Consider the following 23,861-nt stretch of genomic DNA (forward strand, 5'->3'; position numbering starts at 1 on the left):
AGCATTTTCTAGCATCGTTGCCTTCTGCAAGGGCTGCATGAGAGAATCCCAGGGGTCAGGGCAAGCCACTCCCTGTGCAACTCTCCGATGTCAATGGAGTTATGCCAGGATGTGCCTTTGCTCAGTCAGGCTGCAACGGGAACTCATCACCTAATTTTCATTACCAACCATTGCTTCCTAAAATGTTATATTTAAATGTGCTTTATGTCACTGGTTATTTCCCAAATAGAGAAAAGTGGGAGAGAAAATACTTTTTATCCCTGTACATTCTCCAGCCAAAGGAGCAACTCTTATTTCACATCAGGGATTGCTTAACCAACAGGACTCAGCATTACACATTCAGAGCCAGCTCCAGACAATGCCAATATTGCCATCGTGCTGTGCCCACAGAATGCTTTACCCCAGTGAAAAGCCCTGACTGCCCATGCAGGCCCACACTGCAGAGAACTCAGCTGCCTGCTCCCTGACAGCAGGAAAGGAGAGGCTGGATTCTCCCCCTACCAGGCACTGCACGCCCTGCTTCACTTCATCCCCGTTTGGCATCATACTGCTACAGGTTATACCTTCAGCATCGGTTTCAGCAGCTTCAGCTGTCTCCTCTTCCACCTTCAAAATGAAAAAAGCCATTTTAAGGAGAAAAAGCCCCACTCTGCCAGTGAAAGAGCAGACTTCGCAGCTTGACTGGCTGCCCCATATCTCCCCTACCCACCAGACTCTCGGCTCGTTGCTCAGTGCCCACTTTTAGGGTGAAAGGAGCCCTCCCTCCATCCACAGCTACTGCTGCTGCCCCAGCTTCCAGCGTGGGGACATCTTGGTAGGAAACATGTCCAGTGCTGAGTGCAGTCCCTGCTCCTCCCAGGGCACTGCATCCCCTCAGAGAAGTTCTGAGCCCCCAGCACCTGCTGGGCAGCAAGAGCCCATTGCAGACCCAAGCCCAAGCAGGGAGCAGTGCCATACCTGGACAAGAGCGCCTTCGAGATTACTTATCTCAGCTTCTTCCAGCTGCTCAATCCTGAGGGTCTCCTCAGCAAGGCAGGCTTCATCCACACCCTCATCATCAGGGAGACAAGGTGGCTGCAGCAGGGGTCTGGAGGGGAGAGAAAAAATGTTGCCTGGGAGACCAGGTGAGAGGTGCATAAATAAAAGAGGGCACTGCATGTGCATAAGCAAAAATTGCAGAGGCAGAAAGATCCAGGCAGAATGTTTCTCCTCCTGTGCATAATCATTTCTCATATAATTAAAATGGGCCAAATAAAAAGCCAAAGCCTAATTTCCAGGCAAGGCTTTCCCACAAGCATTATTCAAATCCCACGTTTGCCTGTGCAAGACACCACCAGGACACATAATTCTCATTTTCCTTCAGCAGCAGGCACAGACCTCAGCTCCACCATTCTGACAAAGGGGCTCTCAAGATTGATTTTATTGTTCTAATATAACTTCATAACTGAAATAAAAGTACCTCACATGTTGCTCTGTGCACTTATATTGATTTGCTCTTTCCTGGCAAGAAATGCAAAGCAGGGATTTGGGATAATGAGAATAATTTTAAGACAGCTAAATGCATGAAGGTATTTGGTTTATTATTTTTAATAATTTTCCCCCTTAATTTTAAAAAAAATTACGCTCCCTTCAAATGCAATCATAAATCTTTCCATCCTGAACTAGAAAACCTGTTGGTCTCTCTCTCGTCTCCCAATAAACAAACATATTGAAGGATGGAGCAGCATCTCATTCACCCCAAAACTGAAGCTCAAGTTTCTATAGTGAGGCTCCAGGAACAGATTTTGATGAAACACAAACATATGGGTTTGACACTGAGTAATCATGTGTTTTCAGCTTCTTCCTCAAAATCTACCTACTTTAGGGGAATTAACAGAAAATAATATTATAGTACTAGGTAATAAATCCCTAAATGTTTATCTCATGTGAAATCAGAGCAAACTACTAAACCGAAGCAGAAAGATGTCTCTCAATACCACCTAGACCAAAGTCACCACAGCTGACAAGAACTAGGCTATTTTCTATAACAGGAAAAAATGTAAAATTGTACCTACTTGTATGAAGCAGCATTTGCAGACACAACACATAATCCTGTCTTTACATTCAGCTCTGTAACACCCGAAATAATCCCGAGTGCCCTGAATTAATGGATATGGTTTAAATAGCAGGGACCATCTCCGAAGCTGGGTGCTCCCGCAAGAGGCGGGAGAGGGGCTGCGGTTGCTACGGGCGGCCGCGATGGAGAAGGAGCCCGTGTCACCAGGAGACACTCGCCTGTCACCAGGAGACACTCGCCTGTCACCCGGTGCCGCGTCAGCAGCGAGCCCTGGGGCCAGCCGGTTTGCCAAAGCATCGCTCCCGCATCCCATGCCTCCCCAGCAGCACCCATTCCTCCCCAGCACACGCCAGCCGCCTGCCAGGCTGGGAGCTCTGGGTGTTTCAGCCTCTCCAGCTGGTGAACACGGTTGAAACAAAAGCTGCAATCACGCTAATTTCCAACAAAGCCATAAAGGCAACGGGAGCCACTCACTCTGCACTCTCGTTCTGCTCCTCCTCTTTCTTTTCTTCCTCTTTCTTCTTCTCTTTATCTCTTTTCTTCGCCTGCTCTTTCTTCCTCACCTCCTCCTTCTTCTCCTCTTCCTCTTTCTTCCTGTCCTCCTCCTCCTTCCTGTCCTCCTCCTCTTTCTTCCTCTCCGCTTCCTCCTCTTCCTTCCTCTGCTCTTCCTCATTTTCACTGTCCTCTTCCTCCTCTTTCCTCCTCTCCTCTTCCTCCTCTTGCTTCCTCTCCTCTTCCTCTTTTTTCCTGTCCTCCTCCTCCTCTTGCTTCCTCTCCTCTTCCTCCTCCTCTTGCTTCATCTCATCTTCCTCTTTTTTCCTGTCCTCCTCCTCCTCCTCTTGCTTCCTCTCCTCTTCCTCTTTTTTCCTGTCCTCCTCCTCCTCTTGCTTCCTCTCCTCTTCCTCCTCCTCTTGCTTCATCTCATCTTCCTCTTTTTTCCTGTCCTCCTCCTCCTCCTCTTTCTTCCTCTCCTCTTCCTCCTTTTTCTTGTCCTCCTCCTCTTGCTTCATCTCATCTTCCTCTTTTTTCCTCTCTTCCCCCTCTTGCTTCATCTCATCTTCCTCCTTTTTCCTCTCCTCTTCCTCCTCTTTCTTCCTCTCCTCTTCCTCCTCTTGCTTCCTCTGTTCCTCCTCCTTCTTATCCTCTTCCTCCTTTTCCTCTTCCCCCTTTGTAGTGTTTGGGGAGCACAAAGACAGTCTGGAAAGGAGAAACTCATGAGGTAAAACGCACAGAGTGTGTGTGAGCCTCACACGAGGAGCCCTGCGTGCTCAGTGTTTTCTGGCTGAGCCAGCGTGGCTCAGGGCATCACTTGTGCTTAGTGAAGCTGAGCACTGCCCTTGTGGGAGGTGGGAACCTCTGTGCTCACCCAGGTGTGCCGGGCTCAGGGGGCATTTTGGGGGGCTCAGAAACCCCTTGTGAGCGAGCATGGACACCTTTCACCCCCCTGCTGCAACACAGCTCGCTCCTGGCTCTGAACTCTCTGCCCAGCCCTCAGGAGAGCTCAGCAGGGCTTTCTTCTGGGAGAAGCAAGGATGGATTATACAGAGACAACTTCCATTTCTGAATGCCATTACAGCTGGGACTGTAATGGGAGCAAGGTCCAAGGCCCCTTGCCTTGGGCCCAAAATCTACTTACAGGAGCCTAAGCAGAGCCTCCCTCACCTGTCCTTTGCAGGGCACTGTGATCATGGCTCTGCCACCACCTGCCCTAACCAAAATCAGAAGACATTTGCTCAAACACCTTCTGGGTCCTAGTGGGCAATGCCCCCCTTTTGGAAAAAGGCACCTCGGCCACCAGCTCCACTGCCAGCACTTTCAAGGATGGATGCCCAGGGACAGGCTCATCCCCTCCCATGGCCACCACACTGTGACTGGAGAACACAGAGACCTGCCTATCAACAGCATCTCATTTCCCCTACCTGTCTTCTTCCTCCTGAGGTTCCTCCTGTATGGTGGGAAGGGAAGGAGCAGCTGCCTCCAGCTCAGCCTTGTGAGCCCAGGCCGTCACCCCTTCGTTAATCCGGTCATCATCGATCTCTTGCAGAATGAGATGGGTCTGCTCCTGCTCCCCAGGGGCTGCATGAACCGAAACAGGAAGGGGGAAAGGGAGGTGGTGAAGTGACAGTAGCACATTCTCAAGAGGCCAGGGCAGATCCCAGGTTTCCTCTGCTCGATGGGGCAGTGCTGAAGCAGCTCTCAGCCTGTGCAGAGCTGGCCAGCTCTGCTGCCCCTGAGTTGTGCTGGACAGATACCTTGGGCCCCTTTGCCAGAAGGAAAAAGAAAATTCATCATTTTGTCCCAAGTGCAGCCAAAATCCCGTGAAACCCTTGAGAAAGCTGGTGTGGTGGAAAGTGTCCCTGCCCATAGCAGGGGGGTTGGAACTGGTTGAGCTTTAAGGTCCCTTCCAACCCAGACCATTCTGGGATTCTATGAAACCTGTAACCCTCTGCACACAGATGACTGCTGGCTTCCCTGCACGTGTAGCCACCTCCACCAGCAATGACCTGGCCCACATCCAGGCCACGTTTTGTCTCTCCTTGCAATTTGGAAGAGCCCAAAGCCTTTCCCCTTGTGAACCCGCAGTGAATTGCTGTCCTAACACAGCCCAAGGGCCTTGGGTCTGCAAGGCCCAGCCCAGAGCCCACATCACAACGCTCAAGCACTATGTCCTGTCCACTCCGAGCACTCTCCCAGGCAAGGAACATCCCACACCCTTGTCACTTCCCAGCATCACTGGGGGGCTGTAGGCCAGCTGCAGAGTGAGGAGTCTGACCCATGATGAGCACTCTCCATGTCCCAGGGGTACCCATTCTACCACGTCAGGCTCATGCCAGAGAAATAGGAGGAGGAAGCACATCCGCTTACTGTAAAACCAGTTTATTTTGAGGTCTGCCTGACAGCAAAACTTACATGTCCACAGCAAAGCTAATAGGAAACGTGCAAACTGAACTACAGAAAGGCAGGAAACCCATGCAGTGTCATATCTGTGGCTTATTTACCCACCCCATGGTGTCCACAATGCCTTTAGCCCATTCCCTCTGGATCTCCGTTAATTAAAACATGGGACAGCAATCAGGGAGACGGCTTTTAAAACACACCATGACTTTTTGATACATGATATGAAAATGAGGTGAATACTAAAACCATGTCCTGGTACAAGCAAGATTCATTATAAACACAGGGGATGGATCTCAGGGAGGTTTCTTGGCTCACAACTCATTGTTACAGATGGTGTAAAGAGATGGTCCTAAAGAGATGTGACAGTGGGAGATCTTAACCTGGCCTGTCAATACATCAAGGGCTTATAGAAAATATGGAAAAAGACTTTTTACCAAAGTCTGTAAGGACAAGAGGCAACAGTTTTAAACTGAAAGAGGGGACATTCATTTTGGACACAAGGAAGAAATAGTGTACTGTGGCTGCCCCATCCCTGGAAGTGTTCAAGGCCAGGTTGGATGGGGTCTGGAGAAATCTCGTCTGATGGAAGGTGTCCCTGCCCATGGCAGAGAGGTTGGACCAGGTCATCTTCAAAGGTCCCTCACAACCCAAACCAGTCTACTATTCCAAGGTCTGTACCTAAAACCTGGGGTGTAGGGGCTCTCACCCCCCTGAGTCCAGTGTGTCTGCACTGGCCACAGCTGGCTGCACACCTCTGGGCTGGAGACAGCCCCTGGAATCCCTTCCCTGCTGGGACATTCCTGCTGCTGCAGTTAGTGCTGCAACCATGGAGATATGAGCTTTAGAAGGGAGCAGCTGTAGTTGGGGGTAAGGAAAGTTTGGGTAAGTTCTCTGAGAAGAGCCCGGGCAAATATTTTTAACCAGTAAGTCCTACCTATTCACCTAGAGATTGACCTCACCCATCTGATTTGCTGCTGCAAATCAGAGCCCTTTCCACTTGCTGGGAGGAAACACTCAGTTATGGAAGAAAAGCAACAAGGAGCTGACAAGAGGTTTATAACATTAAACCTCAGAGGCAGAAGTTGATTCAAAGAAGCCTGGAGATTTCAGCTGGGGGTCTTGGGATGAATATTCAGATGTTGTGGGGGGCCAGGAGTGCTGGGAGACTGTAGCAAGAGGCTTTCTGCCACTGAGGTGTCCTGAGTGATGCTTTTCCACCATGCTATAAATTATAGCTCCCATCTCATAGATATCATCCTGCAAAACCAATAGCTCCAATTCCCAGGGCAAAGAGGGAGCCAAGTGGGACAGCCCTGGGACTGGGTCCCTGTGCCAGCCTTGGGTCCCCACTGCCCCAGCTGGGAAGGAGCTAGAGACCATTTGCAGGTTCCCCTTTGCTTTTCCTCCCCAGCTGTGCTTTCTCCTCAGGTTGGTCTCATTTGGGTGTGGGAAGGGCTGGTTTGCCACGGTCTTCGTTTTCCATTTGTTTCAGAGGCGCTAAGCCCCTTTGCCCCCTGAAACAAAAGGAGAAGGAAAACATTAATGAGCGTGCTGGCAGTTTGGTGCCAGGGCAGATCTCTTGCTCGACCCAATCGTTGCCTTCTTTGGGCAGGTTAAGTGACCTGGAGATGCCTCAATGCACCAAAGCCATCTGGGCACCAAGGCTGTGCCCACCCAGCACATGCAGTGGCATCCCTGGCTTTGCCTCTTTCTGAGGTCCACGGCAGCACACACATCTCCAGTTTGTACAAACACGTGGAGAAATGCCTTCCCTCAGGATTTCCCTCTCTGAGGTTCTGCCAAGGGGCTGCTGGCCTGGCGGGAGCAACTTCCCAGCATATCCCTGGGGTTGTGCATTTTCGGTGTGCCTCAGCAGGTCCCTGCTCCCATCAGTAGCTCCCACAGCCCAACGAGCCACTCCTTTCAAGGGACAGCACTTGCACAGTGTAACCTTGCCCAGACCATCCACAGAGGCAGCTTTGTCCAGCATCCCTCAAAGTGGTTGGTGTGGGGAGCCAAGCCCCTCTGCCTGCAGAGCTGGTGCTTGATCCCCTCCACAGGCAAGCAGCAGTGTGAACCCTGCAGGTTTCCCCACAACCATGCAGACTCCATTCTAAGACATCTAATCCCAGCATTTTGTTTTCCTGGGGTACCTTCCTAGACATCTCACACTAGGCTTGGCTAACAGCCAAGGAGGGAAAGAAAGCAGCAGGTTTGAATTCCCTTGTAATTCTTTGACCAAATCCCTCCAGCTCCAGCACAGCTCTGGACAGACCTTGATATCATCACTAACTTCAAAACCTGGGGCCTGAGGATGTGAGATGCTGCACTTGCAGACTCCCTCAGCCTGAGTTCTACCAAGCCCACACCACAACTCCACGACAGCTGCCTCTTCTTAAGTGTCAACAACTTCCCATAGCTTCCCTGGGGGATTCCAGGGGCTCCCGAGCTGGCACCCAGGGCAGACCAGGGGATAGAAGTTGCCAGTGACCCCTCTTCCCAATAACCTTCCTGACAGGCTTGGCAGTCAAACCATCATGACAAGATGGAGCCATCACTTACTTTGTTCCACAGGACTTGAGGTTGCTGTGGCCACTCCCTGTCAAGAGGAGAAGGGAACCATGAGACATCACCCATTTTCAGTAAACCTTAATTTTTACCCTCAATGCCCCATTTTCAGTAAAGGTGGCCCTTTTACCCTAAATACCCCATTCTTGTGGCAAGGTGGATGGCTTGGCCATGGGCACAAGCATCCCCACACTCAATGGTACAGGGCAGGAGCACATAAGTGAGTTTGCCTGGGGGCCAGGGAAGGAAAGGAGAGCTTTGTAAAGCTTCTCCTTAAAGCTGGGACCACCTCTGGGTGAGATGCCAGAGCATGGACAGCACCCAGTGCTGCATAGAGAGGAAAGGAAACAGTAATAAAAGCACATGCTATGGGATCTCTTGCTGCTTAGAAGCCAAATACTGGCTTTCATCAGCTAAGCAGGTCATGGGGAATTGTTCTCTCTATGGAACTTGGTGACAGCCCAAACCACAGCAGGTCCCAGCACTGGTCTAGGGTCATCTGCACGGCAGGGGACACCCTGCTTACCAGGGATGTGGTGTTCCCGTGCTCTTTCCCTATCCATCAGACAGCATACCTGTGTGTCCCGCGCCTCCCTGGTCACCGGCTGTGGCATCACCTTCTCCAGCCCCTGGACAAACCAGGTGAACATCCTGGAGGCAAGACACCACTGTTAGACCTGGCAGCCAGAGCCTCTGCTCCCACATCAGCCGTCCCTCTGGCCACCGGAGCCCGGCAGAAGGTGCCACTGTGGTTACCTGCCGCTGTCCACAGCCACGGACTGAGGGCTGAGGGCGGTCACTGGCCCCGGCTGCCCCTTGGCTGCTGCTGCCGCTGGGGTGCTCTGTCCGGCTGAAGTGCTGGATTTTGACTTTGCCTGGGTTTTAGTCTCTTTTGTGCCTGCTCAGGTTTATTCGAAAGAAGAAGGAGGATAGGCAATGCAGCAGACATAAGTTGTTGGGAAGAGGAGTAAGCCAGGAAGGGGACAGGCCTCGGGGGCTTCCCTGGCAGCCTCTTCCCTGGGGACCCAGGCGGGGACGAGGACGTGGGCAGTCTGGGGACAGAAGTGGTGTAGGGGCGGTGCCGTGATGGCGGGACCCGTGTTCCCACCCCTGCCAGCACAGTGGGAGTCCCGGGCATGGAGACGAGGGGCAGTGCCAGCAGCGGTGCCTGCCCGCAGCCGGGCTCTCGGAGGCACCCAGGGAGGGGGATCGGATCGCTCACCTTCCACCGCGCCTTCGCTCTTCTTCGGCTCGGTCTGCAGAGGGACAGAGGGACGGGTGGACGTGGCAAAGCACTGCCTGCGGCCTCAGGACACCCCGGGTGGACGTGTCCCCCAGCGCAAGAGGACCCACATGCTCAGCCCCATTTCCCTGACAACAACCACTAAACCCAGACCCCAGCGTTGCTGACACCAGTGGGTCTGTCCCAAATGAAGGGTCCTCCCTGCATGCAGCCAGGTTGAGGAACACCGGGACGGCACCCAGAGATCTCTGTTTGCTCTGCTGAATTCCCTTTTCCTCCCCACGGTCCCAGCTCGGGTGTGCGGGAGGATGAAGGCAAGGAGCTGGCTCCACTCTCCTCTCTACCCGATAGCCCCCCAGTCTTCCCGAGCTGGGCAGTGCTCACCTCCGGCTTTTTCATCCCCTCAGGCTGCGGCACAATCCTCTCGAAGCCCTGTGACAGCCAGTTGAGCACCCGCTTTCCTGCCCTGCGGGGAGAGAGCCGCGCTCGGGGAGCTCATCCTGCGCTCTCCTGCCCTCCCGCATCCCCCCAGGCTCGCTGGGCACGCACCACTCCTCCGCGTCGGCCTCCGCTTCGTCCTCAGAGACGTCCTCCTCGGGATCGAAGGGGGTTATCTCTGCAAGGAGAGCACTGCTGTGGCCATGGGGAATCTGCAGTGCTGGGAGCTTCAGGCCAGCACAAGGGGACAAGAGTGCCGGCATCACCCATCAGGGAGGTGGGATGTGGGAGTCCCAGGATGCTGCAAACTACAAACTCCCAGCTCTCCTTACCCAAACTGTTGTCCTCATCCCCAAGGACCTGGACCTCTGTCTGTAAAGCCAAACAAATTGTCTGAAAACCCGACAGCCAAGAGGGGGATCATCCCACTGAGTGGGGAGGGAAACCTGCTCTTTCCCCAGGGATGGATGAAGACAGAAACCCATGCAGGGAAGGTTTAGTACTCCCAGTTAGCACTGGGAGAGTGATAAGAAGGAAAAAAGAAGAAAAGGTAAAAAGAGATAGAAGCTCAAATACTAAACCATCGCCCAGATCTGTCTCCTACCTCGTCAGCAATGTCGATGCTTGTCTCAAAGCTCTTCCCAAGTGCCTGCAGCCCTGGAGCTGGCTGGGGAATCACCTTCTCCAGCCCATAGGAGAGCCAAGAGAGCACACTACTCCCCACACTGCCAGGGAAGGGTGTGAGTCAGGCTGGGAATGCCATCCAAGGCATCCAGCCCCCAACAAAAAGCAAAATCCCAAGCAAATCATGTTGCACGCTGAAGGGTGCAGGAGCCATACCTCTCAAACACAGAACTTGAGTCCTCAGAGACCACAAACGCCACTTTCTTTTCCGTTCCTTCAATGGCAGCAGGGAAGAAAAAAGGCAAGCTCCTATCACCACTGTGGCAGCCCCCAGGACGCCAGGCAGGAGTTAGACAGGCGGGTAAAGGAGCACTGATGTGCAGCCTGAGCCAGTGTGGGGCTTACCCTCAGTGCGTGCCTGGTCAGCAGCATCCGTGGGGCCGCTGGCCTTTCCTGTTGGTGCCTTCAGGGCAAAAGGCAGAAGGTGTCAGGGAGCAAGGCACAGAGGACACTGTCCCTGTTAGAAGGTAGTTGCAAACCCCAGGGACTCCCCGTCCTTTCCTGCTGCTTGCCAGCAGCTCCGAGTAGGAATACATCCTGGCCCCCATCCCTCCTGGGGATGCTGTGGAGCACCCCTGGGTGCTGCAGTGCTGGGGATGGATGCAGAGGCACCAGGCATCTCTCATGATGCTCATGGTGTCCCCATTACCCCCCAAAGTGGATCCCTGCTCACCTTAACTGGCTCTGGCTCCTGCACAGGGGTCTCCTCTGTCACATGGGGCGCCGGGGGCTGGGGAACCACCCGGTCGATCCAGCCCATCATCCCGCTGGCTGCGGGCAGTGCCGAGGGGTCTCCAGCTGGCAAGAGGCCAGCAGCAGGGGTGCACACTGCCCAGGGAACACTGGCTGCACCAGCTGCTCACGCTGTCTCCAGAGCAGCCAAAAAAGGTCCTTGGTGTCCCTCCGTTTCCACGTCCTGCTTGGGAAACATGGCACTGCAGCACAGCCAGACCAAACCCAGCTCAACTCCTCATCCCTCACTGCTATTGTGAGCAAGCACTCTCTATTTGAAGCTTACAGTTAAACTTGCTTTTCCTAAGGGTAGCTCCTCATTTAGGTGTTTTATTTTCACAACCTGTCTGGACTAGGAAGCCATTGCAGACAGACCACAGAAATTGTGATGCTCTGCTCAGAGTCCTCTACTCTCCCCATCATTTTTCATTCGAGGGAAATTGAACAGTAATTTGAACAGATTTTTTTATGAGGAAGTTCATGTCCCAACACACATATCCCCTCTTTCTGCCCCTATGAAACAACTCTGTTCCACTGCCTTTCAGCCACACCCCAGGGACATGGTGGCTGCTGGGGCAGGTACCTGCTGGGGGCTCTAGCAAGGGCAGCAAAGGCAGCCAGCACCGGCTGCTGTGATGTTGATAGGGTAGGTGAAAGTAAGATGTTGCAAGGCAGGGATTCAGCTGTCCAAAGCTCTGGCTGCTTGGTCTTTTTGGGTCCTTTCCTTCCCTTTGTGAAGCATCTCCAGGCTGGGATACACCAGCAGCAAGCCAAATGATGCTGCACATTCCCATTCTTAGGTACCAGACAAGAGTCTGAGGGCTCTCATCCAGCTCAAACTGGGGGTGTCTCCTGCTGTTGCCCCTCCAAAGAGCTGCGCTCTGCCCAAAATGCCCCTCTAAAGATACCCCACTCTGCTCAATGAAGGGCTCAGGAGCACCTCAGACAGCCCCCAGGTGACACCTGCGAAGGGCAAAAGAAAGCAAATCCCTGAGCTCCTTCCAGCCCGGCCAGGAGACTGCACTGGAGTTCAGTCCCAGTTACACACATGATCCCAGTCCCACATGCAGCAGGTAGAGGCTGGAAGCTGCTCAGCACTGGACTCTTTGAATTAACCCCTCATGCAGCTTTCAGGGATGCAGGACACTTTCAGTTCCCTTGAGATGGCTCACTGGGGGCTCTCCAAAGCCTGGCTCCTTAAATCTAAACAGGCTGGGGTTTGCAGGAAAGGTGATGAGTGTCCTCAGCCCTTTGCTTGCCTGCACCTCGGCAAGGCCAGGAGCCAGGTTTGGATGCAGCCAAAGCATCGCTCCATGCAGCACTTTCAGCCCCCAGCACACCACGGGCAGGGTCAGCTCTCCCAGAGACCCTCACACCCCAAAGGTGGATGGTGTGGTTGTAAAACACCTCCCAAGAAGCCTGACAACCAGAAACCGATTAAATCACCTTTTGTCTCTCACTGGATGTAAGGGATTAAGGAGCTGTGAATGCCCTGGGAACAGCAAGGAAAAGCTGGCAGTACTGTGCAGCAGAGGCATTTCCACCCATGCTTTGGCACTTCACAGGTCCCGAAGAAGCCGAGGGTTCACAGACACAACTGAGCCCAAACAACCCCAGAGAAAGCCCCGTGGGGCTGCAGCGAGCCCCCCTTGTCAGTCAAGGGCTCCTCCTCCCTCGACATGAGCTTGTGCAGCTGTAAAAGGCTGGAGCATACACCTGTCCTCAATCTGGGAAGGAAAGTGGAGGGCAGAAGCCATTCCCCTGCCAAATCTGAACAAGAACTGGGCAGAAACATTTGTGGGTCCCCACAAAATTAGCTGCTGAAAGAAATAGGAGTAAGTAGCCAGGATTTGCCTGCAAAGGCATGAAAGAGTTGGCAGTCTCATGCATCCTGCTGCATTGCAGGCACCCAGCAGTGCCACCACCTGTTGTGGCAGTTCCTTTTGCCAGCCAGCAAAGGGCCTTAGTCTCATTTCTAAGAGCAAGAAGGGCACAGACCCACAGCCTCATTTGGAGCAGGGAGCACCATGGTCTTTCCTTCCCCCTCAGCAGCTGATCAAACCCTCCACGTTACCCAGCCCTCACAGCACTGCTCCCCACGGACCGGCACAGCTCATCCTCCGGCTCTGTTTCCGAGCACCAAACACCCCTGTGATGTGCAGAGGTGGCCCTGCTAAATCCCAGCCACGTCCCTCACCTCCAGTGCTGCCACTTACCCCCTAGGCTCACCACTGCCTCCCTGGGAAGCCACCCCTTGGATGCGTGGGTTCCCTTGGCCACTGCAGCTCGCCACTGACTCCCCCAAACCCACCTCAATCCGCTCAGGGCTCTGCAAGGATTAGCCCTGCGCTGCCTGCAAATGGGATTACTGGCACTCAGCTGTCCCGAGTACCCAGGCTCCCAGCAGCCAGCCTGGTTTCGGTGCAGGGTGCTGCAAAGAAAATCCCGCAATCAAAGAAGCTTGAGCACCCTCAAAATCCGTGGAGCCACCAAAGCTACCCCAGGCACTCACCGGCAGTGCTGTGGGGAAGGCAGTCGTCTCACCCATATGCAGGTGGGTGCAGGGATGTGCAGAGCAGCAGCAGTGGAGCTGCTCAAACCCCGTGGGGTGACACAAGGTGACGTGCTGAGGGTGATGTGCCAAGGGTGCTCCACCCACAGCTCTGCCCCAGCTTCAGAGCAACGAGAGCAAATCTGTGCTGGGTTGAGCTAAGCCTCCCCTTGCTGAGCCTGCCAATTGCTGCTTTGCAATCCGTTTACCTCCAGCCCTGCACGACTGCCAGCCTTTCCCACTGCCCCTAATCTTGGCTGCAGTGACACCCTGGAACCCTGGTACCAGCATGGCTTCTCTGCTCTGTGTCCAGCCTGTTTCCGTAAGTCCAGAGCTCCCTGGAGCAGTGCTGGAGCTCCCTGACCCAGTTCCTCCTTCCCTGGCTCCATGAGTGTCTCCATCCTGGTGGGCAACAAGTACCCATCCTGCCCGGTCCCAGCACCTCTCTAACACACTCCTCTCTTGCCATCACAGGTGGGGGGATGCAACACAAACCCTCTGGAAAAGCCTGAACAGTTGTATGTGGGGCTGGGATCCCCAGAGCACAACATGCATCAGCTTCTGCCCCCCTGAACAGCTGCTCCTTTCTGGCAGGAAGAGACTCCTGCCTGCTCCTGCCCTGAAGCTCCCAGGGAAGAGCTTTGCCCTGGGGAGGGATCATTCCAACCGTAGCAAGGGGCAAAAACCATGCTGCAGACTCTGCTTGTGTTTGCTTTTGGCCCCTGGGAGCCTGCTGATACCCTGCATCTTCTGGTTACGAGGAAGGTGAACCATTAATTCTACTTCAAGAAAGTTCAGGGGAAAGAAAGAAAACATGAAAAAAACCCCCAAGCAGAGCCAGACAGAGCACAAAGATATATGAGGAGGCAGCGCTTGGCACATGGCCTCTGCTCCAGAAATCTTACACACCCACAGGAAGGTATAAATAACTATAAATTTATTAGTAAAGCAAAACCATTTGACACTCACACAGAAGAGCGGGATGTGTTATTACAATATATATACACACATACATGGAGTATCATCTTAGAAACACACGGAGAGCAGTGTTAAAGGCACTGCAAGCCACACAAACCTCAGCAACCTTGGCCGCAACTTCCAACAGCCCTGGGAACTCTACCGGAGTCATGACCACGGGTTGGGGAGGAGCCCAAGAACCTCACTGACCATGAAGTCCCTCAGATCCACGGCTTGGAGGCACTCAGAGACAAGCCCACGGTCCAGCTCCCACCTGGGGTCCTGCTCTCCCCACTGAGCATCCCAGGCACACTGTGAGAGCAGCATCTTCACACCCAGGAAGTGTCAGAGGCAGCTGCCAGGAGATGCTGCGGAGGAAGCCGGGCAGCTGGGGAGAAGATGGGTGCTCACCAGGCCCAGGAGGAGCTGCCAGCCCCAACCCTCACTGGCCTGCCCTTATTGAACCTCAGCATTTCACCTGCATGCACAGGAACCTTCCCACAGGTGAACTTGCCACCCAATGGAGAAAGAGTCAAACTCTGAAGTGCAACAAGAGGGTTTTGCCTATTTTTTAATGGCCAGGCTTCAGCTGCAGCCTGGACTTGATGGTAAATACCCAAGGAAGTGCAGAAAGTGTTGTACTCCCTCCTCTCCTCCCTGCAAGGGCAGGCTTGAGCACCCAGAGATGGTCCCAAAACTCTGTCAGAGGATGCTTTCCCCTTTGTCCCCCAGTCCAGCACATGGGCCCCAAGACCAGAGCATGCACATCTTCCCACCCAGATTGCAGAGATGGCATCTGCTCACTGGAGAGCTGGCTGGGCCACTTGGGCATACCCATGGTCCCAGGGGTGTCCCTGCCAGAGCTAACTCAGCTCAGTCACCTGCTTGATGTACACAGCTGCTCCACAGGCACTCCCAGGGGAACTAACTGTGTCGTCTGAGCCCACCCCAGAGCCACAACATCTCTCCAGGAATGTCTGACAGTCCTTCATTGACTTAATCCCCAGCCTTGGAGACATGACGAAGGCACCCACCATGCAAATGGTTGCTCCCACCCCAGTCCCCATTTCCTACATCTCTGTTCTGGCCCTTGGTCCTGGCTTGGACTCGCTTGCCAGAGCATGGGCAGGATCTGGCCGAGCCAAGCTGCCAGGCCACTGGCATCACCCATGCCCAGTGAAGTGGATGGCCTCTTGTGGGGAAGGACCAGAAGCACCCACTGGATTCCAGCAAGATTCAGGTCCTAAACACCTGATCTCACCATCAGTGGTTTGGTATCACCTGTATCCTGCCTCAGCCTGGGAAAGGAATTTGGGGCTGGGGGAGCGTAGGGAGGCGGGAACGAAGGAAGCGACTTCACAATCAGTATGGAAAAGGGGATGAAAATGTGATGAAAAACAAACCACTGCTTACAAATAAAGAACTGAACAAAGAGAAAGAAGCTGAGAATGTCTTTTAAAAGTATAAGCTGTGGAAGGGAAGGGGCTGAGACAGCTAAAGGCATCCTGTAGGTAGGCTAAGGGGATGTGAAGGTCAGTAAAAGCCCAGGTTACAGACTACCCTTTCCTGGATCCAGGAAGCCAGAGGAAGAGCCCTAGAGAGAAGGATTTACGTCCTGGACAACACCCACACAACCTCTGCCCAACCTAACTCTCCCTGCTGCCTCCCCAGTAGCACCCTATGCTCAGACTGCCTGTCAAAGAGAACCACCCATCGGGAGGGACCACCCACTACCCAGCCCCACACAGCATCCTCAGGTGGACTGGCAACCAGGTCTTGAACCGGCACGAGCACTTGCCACGGGGCTGATGGCACACCAGTTCCAGCACAGCAGCTCTCTTAAGTGCTGCAGGGCAGTGAGGGATGCAAGAGGCCAAGCAGAGGCAGGAGCATGAAAGTCGCTTGAAATAAACACCAGAAGCGAAGTGCAACAGGTACAGAGTAGAAACATGGTTTACTCCCCAAAGGCCTTTGGCCCCAACTGCTCTTTGGTTTGAAAAGGAAACACCAGCAGTCAGCAGAGAGCCCTGCAGTGTGATGCTCCAGGGACATCAGTCCCAGGCCAGCCCCTGTCTCCCCACACAGCACAGCACTCCTGACACATGCTTACTGCTACTTCCACCACCTCCCACCTCACTGGAAAAAACACGACCCAAAGGCACAGCAACAGAGATGGACCTGCTTCCCCTACCCCCTGTAGGCAACACTGCTGCTTCCAACTAGAAAATGCTCCTATAAAAATATACCAAATGCTCTCAGTGGCCCACCCTGCACAGGTCCTCCATCCCCAAGCTCCAGCTGCATGTTCTCCATTGGGCTTCTACAGGATTTGGGTGGCTGCAGGGCAACAAATGAAACAAGAGACTGAGTCATCATGGACTCATGGCCAGTCCTAATAATGATGCTCTAATCCTGCAGCATGCTGCTTTTGAACCTGGAGGCACCTATTCACAGGCACCAGCTGATGACCTGGACCTGGGCTCATCCACCCCCAGCTCTACACAGCATCCCCTCTCTCCCTGGCATGGGGCCCCATGCACACAGCCCTGATGAGACTCTCTGCCTGGGCACTGTTTGGCTGTTGCCACACCCTAGGCAGAGCCACAGCTCCTCACTGGGATATCCAGGGCTTGCCCAGCTGCTCAGCACAAGAGAAACACCCCCCAACAGTCCTTATGTCCAGCTGTACCAAGGGGACAGAATCTGGCAGCTCCGTGGCCACCGCATAGTGTGGAGCTGTGTCTGGGGCTCACCACCATCCTCCTCTGCCCCAAGCACCAGGCGGTCACCCGAGCAGCCCGCCGGGCTCCTGGGGAGGGAAGAGAGCAGGGCACAGCCAGTTAATGATTTCTCCAAACCCTCCTCTAGCCAGCAGCTGCCCCAGAAACAGCAGAGCCACAAAAACCCATGGAGGCTGCAGCCGCCTCCATCTCACACCTTCCTCCTACTGAAGATGAGCCTCCCTGCAAGCTCCAAGCCCTGGGCACTGATCCTGGCTTCCAGCACTGTGCTCAAGTGCTCAGGGCAACCACTGAACCCCTGGCAGCTGTGCTGGGCAAGAGCAGAGTGAACCACGGCTCAAGGCAGGAGCAAAGCAAGGATTCAGGTGGGTGCCACAGTCCTCATCTGGTCCCACACTCTCAGCCTCCATCACCACCAAGCCCTTCTGTAAAGACAGGATTAGCCTTCCTTGGTTTGGACTCTCTTTTACTCCTACAGTAAAGCATACACTGAACTTACTACATACTAAACAGCAAAAACCAGCTACCTAGAACTAAAGAGCTCTTTAAAAATCCAAGTTACCACATCTTTTTTTTTTTTAAAGATCCAGTATGACATCAAGTTAAACTATACAGTATTTTTAATGAATTTTAACAAACTGCTTTTAAAAAAAAGGTAAAACAAAAAAAGAGGAAAAAGAAACACAGATGGAAAACTTGGTAGGAAGTTCTACATCTTTGAGGCAGCACAAAGTAAGATAACAATCATGGGTCCCTCTTCCTTGGGCAGCAGAGAGCAGAGTCTGTTTTAATCTCCTTAAAGTTGCACATGAAGAAGACTCAGCCCCAGGGTCTAACCTGCCACTGCACCGTCCCAGCCCCTGAAAATGCGCTCTGTTTCCCCTCACCATGCTGGAAATGGAAAACTAAAGCCTTTCTCCACCTTTCAGACAGGTGCTCTCCACCAGAGATGCAGGCCCAGTCCAACCCTCTGCAAGGTTAATCTGTCTACACTTGCCATGGACAACAGTTATTAACCTTGTCCTAATCACTTGTGCAGCACATGGGCAACTTACTGGCTGCTGTTCACTACTTGAGGCTCACTACAACCTCACAAGACCACCAGCCAACACCACAGAAAAGCTGAGGCTGGCAGGGACCCCTGAAGACCATCAGGTCCAACTTCTTGCTTGCACAGGGTCAGCTACACCAGGTTGTCCACGACCACATCCAATAAGGGATTGAACATCTCCACAGATGGATACTTAACATCTTATTATCTCCAAAGATGGAGAGGGGAAGGCTGGGGAGAAACCTAGTAAGCACATCTTCAACCTTCAAGGCATCTAACTGACATGTAATGGATCTCTTGGACATGAGAAGCCAGCAAATTCCTGCAGAGGAAAACACCTGAGGCTGCATCAACCTTGCTAGGGGAGATTTATTTTTAAGTGATGTTTACAAGAAGTGTGCAAAACCTGAAAAATACAGACGAGGTAAAGAAAGGGCAAAGGGGTAAAACAGGACTCCTGCAAGAGGGGGAAAAATAGACTTCTCCTTTAGCCACTGCTAACCTTGCCCTCCCCATGGAGCCGAGCCTGCAGTCCAGAAAGGATTCTCCTGGCTTGCTCTGGTTCGTCCAGCAAATCAGACACCAAGCCCCTGGCATGTGCCATGGATTACTGCTGGCCATGGCAACACCTCTGCTGTTGTAGGTTATTGTAGTGTTCATCTCACCTGTTAGTGTTGAAGCTGTGGCAGCCCTTTGCCTGACCCTGCTGGAGGTACTACTAACAGCCCAAGGGGTACTCGAGGGGTGAGGGACTGGATGCAAGGCTCAGCAGGAGGGCTAGGTCCCTTGGGAAGCAGCTCTTGAATGCCAGGCTCTTGGCCAGGAGCAGGGTATGAATGCTGTCACAGAATTATGGAATTGTCAGGGTTGGAAGGACCTTTGGAGATCATCTAGTCCAACCTCCCTGCTAAGTCAGAGTCACCTAAAGCAGGCTACACAGAAGTATGTCCAGGTGGGTCTTGAATGTCTCCAGAGAGGGAGAATCCACAACCTCCTCCTGGGCAGACTGTCCCAGTGCTTCTTGCCATGCTTTCTGGTAGCAGCACAGTGCTTCCTACAGTTCCCTATGCAGCTGGCAGGGACAGTGGGCGGGCAGGCTCACTCAAAATCCTTGCAGAGTGTGACAGCCAGCGACTGCAAAAGCAGCAATGCCAAAGTGCTTTTTGGAGCTGTGCAGCCCCATGGCTTTTCCCTTTCAACACTCTAGAAGAAGGGAGAGCAGGGGAGGTTGGGGCAGTTAATCAACACTAATGATCTGAAATGGTGCCCTCAACGGAGCTTGGACCAAGCTGTTAGACCCCAGCAGCAGAAACCTCCATGCCAAGCAGCACACCCTGGGAGAAGGGAGGGCCTGCTCTGCCTTGCTCCTAAGCCCTCTCCAGGAGGAGAGTCACCCAGCCCTCCCCACCAACCCTGCCAGGCAGGGCAGGGGAAAAAGGCTGGACGCAAAGAGCTGGTGCCTGCAACGGGCAGCTGAGCTCCCAGGACATGCAGGTACAGCATGAACTACAGTCCAGGGAACACCAGGCATCTACAGCCATAGTTTCCTCTCTCCACCTCCCTCCTTTCCTTTCCACCCCTTTGAGATGTTCATGTCGTCTGTTGCTACTTTGATACAGGTGGCATATCAACCACTGAGGCCAGAGGAAAGTTTACCTGCCCATACACCGTACCTCCCCTTTCCCCCACACTCCCTGGAGGTTGCCTACAACCGAGGAGAGGGAAGGGGAGGCCAAGGCTCAGGAGCGTCCCATGCAAGCTGAAAACCACCATGGGGCGGGAGGCTCATGGCAAGCAGGCAGCCACCTGGTAGGCACCCTCGGCCGTGTGCTGGACGCTGTGCTCCTGCAGCAGGCCCAAGTCCAGGAACCGTTCCCCGCACCACATGCACTTATACTGCTGCTCCCGGGCATGCACGCTGTGGTGCTTGTTGAGGTGCTCACGCTGCTTGAACGCCTTCTCGCAGGAGGAGCACTTGTAGGGCTTCTCGCCCGTGTGCACGCGCCGGTGGCGCTGCAGGTCCGAGGCGTACTTGAACCGCTTTTCACAGTCGGGGCACTTGAGGGGCTTCTCGCGGGCCGGGTCGCAGCGGTGCTGCACGAACTCCGAGGAGGAGAAGAAACGTCTCTCACAGAGCGTGCACTTGAGTGGCTTCTCAGCGCAGTGGGCCAGCTGGTGCTTCTGCAGAGCCGAGGCCCGCTTGTAGGACTTGTTGCACACCGCGCACTTGAAGGGCCGCTCCGCGTTCTGCACGCACTTGTGCCGCAGCAGTTCTGAGGACTGGCTGAAGCCTTTCTGGCACACGTTGCACTTGAAGAGGTTCTCTATGCCGTGCACGTGCTGGTGGTACACCAAGTGCGAGGGCTGCACAAAGCCCTTCTCACACAGGTTGCACTTGAAGCGCTCCTCGGCCTTGTGCGTGCGGCGGTGGCGCATGAGCGCGTACTGCTGCTTGAAGCTCATCTGGCAGAGGTCGCACTTGAAGGGCCGCTCCTCGCTGTGCGTGCGCTCGTGCTGCCGCAGGTCCGAGGGACGCTTGAAGGCCTTCTGGCACTCCCCACAGCGGAAGGGCCGCTCCCCGCTGGGCGTGCAGGGGTGCTGCAGCAGCTCCGAGGACTCCTTGAAGTGCAGCTCGCAGACGTTGCACTTGAAGAGGTGCTCCCCGGAATGCGCGTACATGTGGCGCACCAGGTGGGAGCGGTGCTTGAAGGTCTTCTCGCACACCGTGCACTTGTAGGGCCGCTCCGAGCTGTGCGTCCGTTTGTGGTGCACCAGGTGGGAGGACTGGCTGAAGCTCTTGTCACACAGCGTGCACTTGTACGGCTTCTCACCTGTGTGGATGCGCTCATGCCGGGACAGCTCCGAGAGGTGCTTGAAGGTTTTCTGACAGATGGAGCAGCTGTAGGGCTTCTCTGAGGGGTCGAGAGCCTGTGAATGCTCTACCTCGGGAGGCTTGTAGGTCTTCTCACAGATAGAGCACTTCATGGCATTGCCGTTGTGGACATTGTGATGCTGTGCCAGTGAGGTCAGGAGGGAGAAGCCCATCTTGCAAACCCCACACACAAAGGGCTTCTGCTCCACCTGGATACACTGATGTTCAAGAAGGTCAGTGGCCTGGTGGAAGATCTTCAGGCACTGGGTACACTGGAAAGAGCGGTCATGGCCTGGCAAGCACTGGTGCTCATGGGGGTTGGAGAGGTGAGCGAGGTCATGGCCACACACCCCACATTTGTGGGATGGCTCTCCAGCCTGGATGGGGGTGTGCTGGTGGTGCTGCAGTCCGGGGTCCGGCTGGAGCAGGATGCCGTAGACGGCACAGCCCAAGGGGTTGTCAGCAGTGCTGGGAGGGATGGAGTGCTCTGGGAGGGCGGCTGCCCCAGCGTGGTGCTGCTGCGGTGGCGGCGGCTGCTGTGGTTGCTGCTGTTGCTGCTGCCAGCTTTCTGACATGCTTGGGAAAAAAAAATGGGATTTTAGCAGTGATAGCTTCAGCTTCCCGGTTGAAAGGGTTCAAGTAAAAGCAAAACCAAAAGATTCTGAGATCCTGATTCCCTGTAACTGATCCCCTGAAGCTGAGGACAGAAAATCCAGCCCACAGCCAGGATCCTGGGAAGAAAAGAGGTGACAGAGACTCCAGAGCCTCCTCCTTAGATCAGCACAAGTTCTTTATGGACTGATTTGGTCTGGCTTTTCCTTCTTTTGGACAAAAGAACAGGAGGCAGAGGCAAGTGCCTTGAAGTCAAGAGGAGGCCCTTCTCCGTGCTGGCTGCGATGTGCTCACACTTGGGAAGGGTGCAGGAAGCAACCCAGGGAGCAGCTCTCTCTGCAAGAAAGAAAACAGCTCATGTCAGGTCTTAGAAGAAACACAGACAATTCTCTATCAGCCATGACCCATGGCTCTCTTTGAAAACTCTCCTGCATCCCTCCTACCAGGAAGCCAGTGTGGGGGAGCTAACCAGAACTGAAGGCTCACTTGCTGCTGTGCAAAGGGCCTGGGACAAGGAGTTCTCAGCCTGGAAAGGGATGGGCTCTGCCTGGACACAGCCAGGCACATGTTTGGGTGTTGTTCTCTCATGAGAGGCAGCACAACTGCCCAGGGCCCATTCAGCTCAGCCTTGAGTGGGTCACTGGATCTCCAGCACCACTGGGGCACTGTCTGAGAACATTGGTCTCTGCACAGGCCATGCACCAAACACCGTGCAATCAAGAAGCTACTGGGTTAGATTTTACAGGTGTCGGAGCAGATCCTAACATGATCCCACCCCAGCTGAAACAGCTCTGTGAAACAGTTCTGCTCCTCTCTCAGCCTCGATATCTAGCCTGTTACCCAAGCGATGTATACAATGCATTTCCCCCTCTCTGGACAGTGCTTGCAGACTGGAAGAGCCAGAGAGCTCAGGAGAAGATTTGCCCTCAATGTTTTCCTATCCTCAGACAGAACACAGAACCCACAGGGATCACTCTGTGAAGATAAAAGAAGAGTTAAAGCACTGGCTCAGCTGAACGTCCTACCAAACCTTGGAATAAAAGTACATGGAAGTGAAACAACCTATGCCACAGCTGCTGCCTGGCCTTATACAGAGCATCACCAGGCTTGTGCTCACTGAAAAGTTCCAGTCTTTCTAGAGATGTCCAGTAAAACCTGGTGCTAATTTAGAGAACAATAAGACCCACCAGTGAGCAGCAGTGTCAACACACCTCAGGGGAGAAGAAAGGTGCAAGCCCTGGTGAGCAGCAGCCACCAACACTCCCAGGCCTCGAGCCCCCAGCCCCACAAGAGCAATCCCATGTCTGTGTCAAACCACCTGCCCCCAGGGTAAGGAATCCTTGATCTACCACGAGAATATTTTTTATGTCTAAAAATAAGCAATAAAGAGCACCAGAGGATCCCACTTCCCAACATCCCCACCTCCACCGGCACTCAGCTGAGACTGGATTGTGCCCCACAGCTCAGGTAGTGCTGGACCCACCTCTGCCTGTGGGGGACACTTCATTATTTGGTGCTCCAGCACAGTTTCGGACAGTAAAGCCCCCAAAGGCCCCTCCGCAGCCCCGCCGGCACGCAGGACGCCGTCCTCCTCCTACAGAGCTCACCTTGACGAAGCGAGGGCTCGCAGTGACGGTACCTGCACCCGAGCTCGGCGGGACACCAAACTTCAGCCCAGCCCAGGCGCCACCTTCCCCTGCACACACCGCGAACCGTGGCAGGATGAACCCACCGGCGACGCATCTCGGCCTAAAGGGGAGGGAAGATTGTGCCCCGTCGCAGGGAAGGGCGATACCAACCTTGGCTTACCGAGGGCTCTGCGCGGGGACCCGCGTCGGCGCCACTTCCAGCCTAACTCATCCCTCCGTGGGAGGTGGGAAGCGACAACCATTTAGGGAGCGCGGTCGGGAGCGCAGAGGTACTTTCAAACTGGCGAGGCGGCCTGCTCGGCATGGCCCGGCCCGCTCCCGCCGGGCCCGGGCCGCCTCAGGGGCGCGGGGCGCGGGGGCGGCCGGGGAGCTCGCAGGCCACCAGCAGCCGCCGCCGCCGCAGCCCGCGGCCAGGCCCGGCCCGCCGCTCGCCGCTCCCCATCGGGCGGCCCCGCTGGCAGCGCGGGGACGGCGCCCCGAGGCCTTCGCCGCGCCGGGAGGCCCCGCGGTGGGGTCGGGTGTAGGGGGATCGCTGCCCGCCCGGGGCCGCCCCCGCCCCGGCGAGGCGCACACAAAGGGCGGCGGCGGCGGCCGCGCCGCTCACCTGCGGCGGGAGGAGGCCTCGCCGGCGGCAGGGCCGCGGCCTGCGCGCTGCGCCTGAGCCCCGCGCTGGCGTGGAGGCGGGAGCCGGGTGGGAGGAAGGGAGAGAGGGAAGGGAGCGGCGGGCGGGAGCGGAGGGAGCGGAGCGGGCCGGGCCGGGGCGGCCGCGGCGGCGGCGGAGGAGGCGGGGCGGGCGCGGCGCGTGCTGC

The 23,861-nt window shown here is 54.8% G+C and overlaps 2 protein-coding genes across 6 annotated transcripts in view; both read right to left on the minus strand.

Annotated features, from left to right (window-relative positions):
- CNGB1 (cyclic nucleotide gated channel subunit beta 1) overlaps positions 1-10,693 on the minus strand; it is a 26,953-nt gene extending 16,260 nt beyond the window's left edge. The window contains exons 1-16 of the mRNA XM_082290119.1: positions 10,561-10,693; positions 10,233-10,290; positions 10,044-10,101; positions 9,808-9,928; positions 9,536-9,575; positions 9,315-9,381; positions 9,150-9,231; positions 8,745-8,778; positions 8,279-8,420; positions 8,098-8,173; positions 7,517-7,553; positions 3,976-4,132; positions 3,094-3,253; positions 2,531-2,697; positions 958-1,087; positions 564-606 (exon numbers count right to left, since the gene is read on the minus strand). Of these exons, the coding sequence (XP_082146245.1) occupies positions 564-606; positions 958-1,087; positions 2,531-2,697; positions 3,094-3,253; positions 3,976-4,132; positions 7,517-7,553; positions 8,098-8,173; positions 8,279-8,420; positions 8,745-8,778; positions 9,150-9,231; positions 9,315-9,381; positions 9,536-9,575; positions 9,808-9,928; positions 10,044-10,101; positions 10,233-10,290; positions 10,561-10,650 (1,462 nt within the window). The 5' untranslated portion in view covers positions 10,651-10,693. The remainder of the gene's footprint in view (positions 1-563; positions 607-957; positions 1,088-2,530; positions 2,698-3,093; positions 3,254-3,975; positions 4,133-7,516; positions 7,554-8,097; positions 8,174-8,278; positions 8,421-8,744; positions 8,779-9,149; positions 9,232-9,314; positions 9,382-9,535; positions 9,576-9,807; positions 9,929-10,043; positions 10,102-10,232; positions 10,291-10,560) is intronic.
- ZNF319 (zinc finger protein 319) lies at positions 10,672-23,816 on the minus strand. 5 transcript variants are annotated; one of them, XM_082290083.1, is made up of 3 exons: positions 23,213-23,816; positions 19,726-21,739; positions 10,672-10,803 (listed from the first exon to the last, which is right to left on the minus strand). In XM_082290083.1, the coding sequence occupies exons 2-3, from the start codon at positions 21,364-21,366 to the stop codon at positions 10,747-10,749; spliced, it is 1,698 nt and encodes a 565-aa protein (XP_082146209.1). In that variant the 5' UTR covers positions 21,367-21,739; positions 23,213-23,816; the 3' UTR covers positions 10,672-10,746. The 5 variants fall into 5 exon arrangements, 3 of the variants coding, with proteins under 3 accessions (XP_082146209.1, XP_082146208.1, XP_082146210.1); XM_082290082.1 differs by having other exon boundaries at positions 23,203-23,816; XR_014226786.1 differs by having other exon boundaries at positions 10,675-10,803; positions 19,576-21,739; positions 23,203-23,816.
- Between the last annotated feature and the right edge of the window lie 45 nt (positions 23,817-23,861).

Source organism: Coloeus monedula (genome assembly GCF_965178545.1).
Source record: "Coloeus monedula genome assembly, chromosome: 13".
Lineage (NCBI taxonomy): Eukaryota > Metazoa > Chordata > Aves > Passeriformes > Corvidae > Coloeus > Coloeus monedula.

Coding starts and splice junctions, on each gene's coding strand:
- ZNF319 (XM_082290083.1), bottom strand. CDS start 21,366: ATGTCAGAAAGCTGGCAGCAGCAACAGCAGCAACCACAGCAGCCGCCG. Junction 10,804..19,725: donor CGGCCGAGGGTGCCTACCAG/GTGGCTGCCTGC, acceptor TTTCCCAAGCAG/GACGTGGAAACGGAGGGACA.